Source organism: Sinocyclocheilus anshuiensis, unplaced genomic scaffold (genome assembly GCF_001515605.1).
Source record: "Sinocyclocheilus anshuiensis isolate Anshui unplaced genomic scaffold, SAMN03320099.WGS_v1.1 scaffold337, whole genome shotgun sequence".
Taxonomy (NCBI): domain Eukaryota; kingdom Metazoa; phylum Chordata; class Actinopteri; order Cypriniformes; family Cyprinidae; genus Sinocyclocheilus; species Sinocyclocheilus anshuiensis.
This window is the reverse complement of record NW_015537968.1, coordinates 1,612,178-1,616,374: the sequence shown is the minus strand read 5'-3', so window position 1 is coordinate 1,616,374 and position 4,197 is coordinate 1,612,178. Positions and strand designations below refer to the sequence as shown.

Sequence of the window (4,197 nt, the reverse complement as noted above, 5' to 3'; positions counted from 1 at the left end):
TTTGTAATTTCTTATTTTGTTTTCAGAATTGTGATTTGTTTAGCACTTCTCGGCCACCGTACTGAAGGCTTGGACAGGAACATGGGGGCAGCAACTATAGACTAAAAACTAGCCTATATTCTGTAATGAATATACATTGCCACCTTCAGTTCACAATCAGAACTACAATCAAGAACCCACGCCCATTTAAATACATTTGTGTACAGCAGATATCAAAAATTATTTCACAAAATACCCTAAAAATTCAAAACTGACCCATCAAGAGGATGAAATACGTCATATAAGACACATAATACCTTCTTTATGCAATGAAGCGTAATACAGATTGATACCTTTATTGTTGCACATTACTTACAGGTTCACATAAAATAGGTAATACAGTCCATACTATGCAGTACACAGTTAGCAGTATGCTAGTATTTCAGTCTGAACCAACACAACCATGGTAAGGGAGTCAAAATACCTGAAGAGAGCTATCCGGTAGCATTCCTATTCCTATCCGTCTCACTGGCAGTTGCTCAGACAGCACATGCAGTCGCGGAGAATGTGATGCTGTCATAGTCACTCACTGGCCACTCTGTTCCAGAGACAAACTAGTTTTAGCCAATCACTAGAGCCATAGATGGCATTTTGCTAGCATAATAGTGAAGTAGGCCACAGCTCTACCAGCAGGGGCTAACTGCTGAAGCTAACCAGACAAACCTTAGTCACCCTTCCTAAATGCCTGATCAGAGATTTAGTGTGTCATCACAACAGCATATTCGAGCTAATCTAAAAGAGCTTTCGGCATATTTAGATATAGCCTAAGTATTTAGATTAAGATTATATTTAGATTAAGTTTGCATTATGCTAATTTTTTCTAGATTGTGTTATCCCAAAGAACCACAAAATCACTTTTACGGACTTTTAAATTAAATGTTCCCTCCTGGTGGGATGACCTGCCCAACCCAATCCGAGCAGCTGAGTCCTTAGCCATCTTCAAAAATTGGCTAAAAACACATCTCTTCCATCTTTATTTGACCCTTTCTCTATTCTAATTCTATTCTTTAAAAAAAAAAACATGCCCCTTTTAGACTTGCACTCTATTAATTTACTAACTGCTTGTTTTCTTACACTAGCTTCTCTAATCGTTTTGTATTCTATCTGTTTTCTTTTTATTATACAATTAACAAAAGCAAAAAAAAGCCCTCTAACACTAGCTTACTCTATTCTTTTTCAATTTTTCTTATTTATCATAAAATTAAAAAAAAAACTTGCTAGGTGACTGCGTTAAGCTGAGACTTGTTATAGCACTTGCATATCATTGCTCTTTTGTTGATTTTGATTGCTTCCATTGTCCTCATTTGTAAGTGGCTTTGGATAAAAGCGTCTGCTAAATGACTAAATATAAATGTAAGCCAAATTCTTAGCTTGCTAACTAAGACTATAGGCATACTGCAAACACAAAGAGTATTTCTGTAGGCTGACCTGGAAGTGAGCACAACTTTTATGAATTTGATGTCTAAATACAATCACCAGAAGTAAAAACGTAAACATACATAGGCTATAAACAAACTACACCATTGTCACATGACTTCAACATCACCACCATTAACTCTTTCAGTCTTTATTTTAAAACATTTCCCTGAAGGTTTGAGTGGGAATAGTACGAAAAAATGCAATTATAAACACAAGGCTGTAAAAATTGTCCAAGACAACCTCTGTAGTCCCATTTAGCCATTTGTTAGTAACGTCTTTTTCAGGACAAATAAAAGCTTGCAAGATGTAGGCTACGTCTGCAAAGCTTAATCTAGAAAAAGCATGCTGTATACAAATATCTGATAGTCATCTCTAAGATGTTAGTTTTACATACATTCTAAATCATAAACATCTTAAAGACATTTTTTAAACGTCTATTGACATCTGATAGGAAACGTCCTATAGATGTATTGCAGACGTAAATGCATATTTTAAGATGTGTTCTGGTGTAGAACCAAACTTTATTTATCTTAATTTAATGCTGTGTATAATGAGCAGCGGTAAGTAATTTCGTAATTAATTTCTTTTATATCAGAAATTACTAAGGCATTGAAATTAATTTAATGTAAATGCTTATGGACTGTACATACACATAAACAAAAAGGAGACCAAAACTGAAAAAGGAAAGGTTTTAATGATGCTGTAAACACATTTTATTCCCTTATTACAAAAACTGCAGTTGTACTGTACCATAAACTTTAAAAACATTAAATGCAAACAATTTAACATTAAATATTACTAAGCTGAGACCTTTCAGTGTACATATCACAATTCCAACATTAAAACCTGCAGAAATAGTGAAAGTGCCCTAGCATTGATGAAAAGTAAATTTAGCATGCAAAATCAAATGTCTTTTACCATAATTGTACAAAAACTACAGCAAATAATCTCAAATCAATGAGATTATCTCAAACGATATCAAATCAATGGTGCAAAAAAGCAGATTTAATTTATTACGTTTCTTTTATGATTGCCATGGTGATTAAAAAAGGCTATTGGTTAAAGATCAGAAGGCATATTATTGAATGTGTGGACAGACGTGCATACAGTGAGTGTGTATGTGTGTGTGAAGACTAGAGCTAACAGTAATTTACCCTCTCAGTAGATTTGTCAGTATGTGTGAGAGAAAAAGAGAGTTCATTCAAAGAAAGAGCTATAAAAAGCCTTGCGAGATGCACCATGATTCATTACTCTTGTAACAGGCCTGGTGGAGGTCAGGGCCCCTTCAGCAGAATGGAGGAGCTATTACATGACAATATTCAGCAGTCTGCTTTGTGAGCCTGTCCATGGCTGGCTAGGGGAAGTTTGTGTGTGTGTGTGTGCTGAATACAAAAGAGAAACATTGTGCTTTGTGCTCCTACAGCCATCCGTAGCTGCAACAGACACTCTCAATAAAAAAACAGCGATGTGAATCAATAAAAGAGCTCCAAATGCTGATCTTGGATTTGATTTTGGCATGCAAAATGCATTTCGTTTTAAATTTTATTTACTTAACACTTCACCAAAGCACTTTCTAAACCCAGCCATTTTTCTAAGTACAACTATAACCCCAGCTCCAGCCTCAAACATGGCAACATGTTCATCTAAAATCTGATTTTTTTTTTCCCCCACTGGATCCTGTGTATTTTGGCTTTTTGCTTATAACAGCCTCCCCAAAACTACGCCCTCTCTAGGCCGTGCTTCTCCACGGAGGATCTCCAGAAATCCCAGCTTTGTCAGAAATTCTATCCGTAATCCATCTGTAGGCTGGACCTCGCAAAATACACCCTGTGAACCTGAGGAAGAAAGAGAAATGACATATTCAAGGCCAACATCAAGGATACTATCAGCCAGTCTCAAAATATGCTTGAAATTACAATCAATGTTAGCTCACTATTAGCTTTGAGGGCCATTAGCAGGGCTGTGAGGAGGCTACGACTGACACTACAGTCCACCAGTTCAGGAAGAGCCTCAAGCCTGAGCTGAGATGGGAAATGATACAGCAGGGAGTCTGGATAGTCCTGTTCTTCATGGAAATACAGCAGCACCTCCTAGATGATTGGAGGAGAAAGTGCAATTCAAGCCATGTCAGGATTAGATGTTACTATTGCCCCATTTTAAAAGTACTGCAGAATAATTGTGTCTAAAGTGTGGCTGTGTGTTTAGCTTTAACTCTTACCTTTGTTGCAGTATGTCCACTTGCTCCATGGGGGCGTGAAGGATATTTGTCCCTCATAGCAGGTAGCCAGGTGGCCTGACATCGTTTGGCAAAGGAGCAGACATCCAGAATACCCACAGCGCACCCACATACACCCAGTTCATCCTCCAGAACCAAGCTGTACTCTGGGCACAAGGCCAGAGATGCACCTAGACACCTGAAACACAAACATACAACAGAAAGAGGTTGATATTTCTCATATACCTCACTGATTTTTCAGGACCGAGAAACATTAAGGCGTTACGTTTTAGTACAACCTCATGTTTTTCTTGTATTTTCTTACAGAATGTGTTTCCCTTTATATACAGTACCACTCAAAAGTTTGGGGTTGATACGATTTTTTTATGTTTTAGAGAGAAGTCTCTTATACTTGCCAAGGCTGTATTTATTTAATCAAAAATACAGTAAAGCAGTAATGTTGTGAAATATTATTAAAATTAATATTTAATTTTAATATACTTTTAAATGAAATGTATTCCTGC

The 4,197-nt window shown here is 36.8% G+C and overlaps 1 protein-coding gene across 3 annotated transcripts in view; it reads right to left on the bottom strand.

The window, feature by feature from the left end:
• Positions 1–3,075: 3,075 nt before the first annotated feature.
• Positions 3,076–4,197, bottom strand: part of LOC107668868 (protein O-GlcNAcase-like) — a 22,087-nt gene continuing 20,965 nt past the window's right edge. For 2 of the 3 annotated variants that reach the window (XM_016460913.1, XM_016460895.1), the window contains 3 exons: positions 3,677–3,872; positions 3,392–3,548; positions 3,076–3,293 (listed from right to left, as the gene is read on the bottom strand). In XM_016460913.1, coding sequence (XP_016316399.1) covers positions 3,157–3,293; positions 3,392–3,548; positions 3,677–3,872 — 490 coding nt within the window. In that variant the 3' untranslated portion in view covers positions 3,076–3,156. The remainder of the gene's footprint in view (positions 3,294–3,391; positions 3,549–3,676; positions 3,873–4,197) is intronic. The other variant, XM_016460903.1, reaches the window with a different exon arrangement.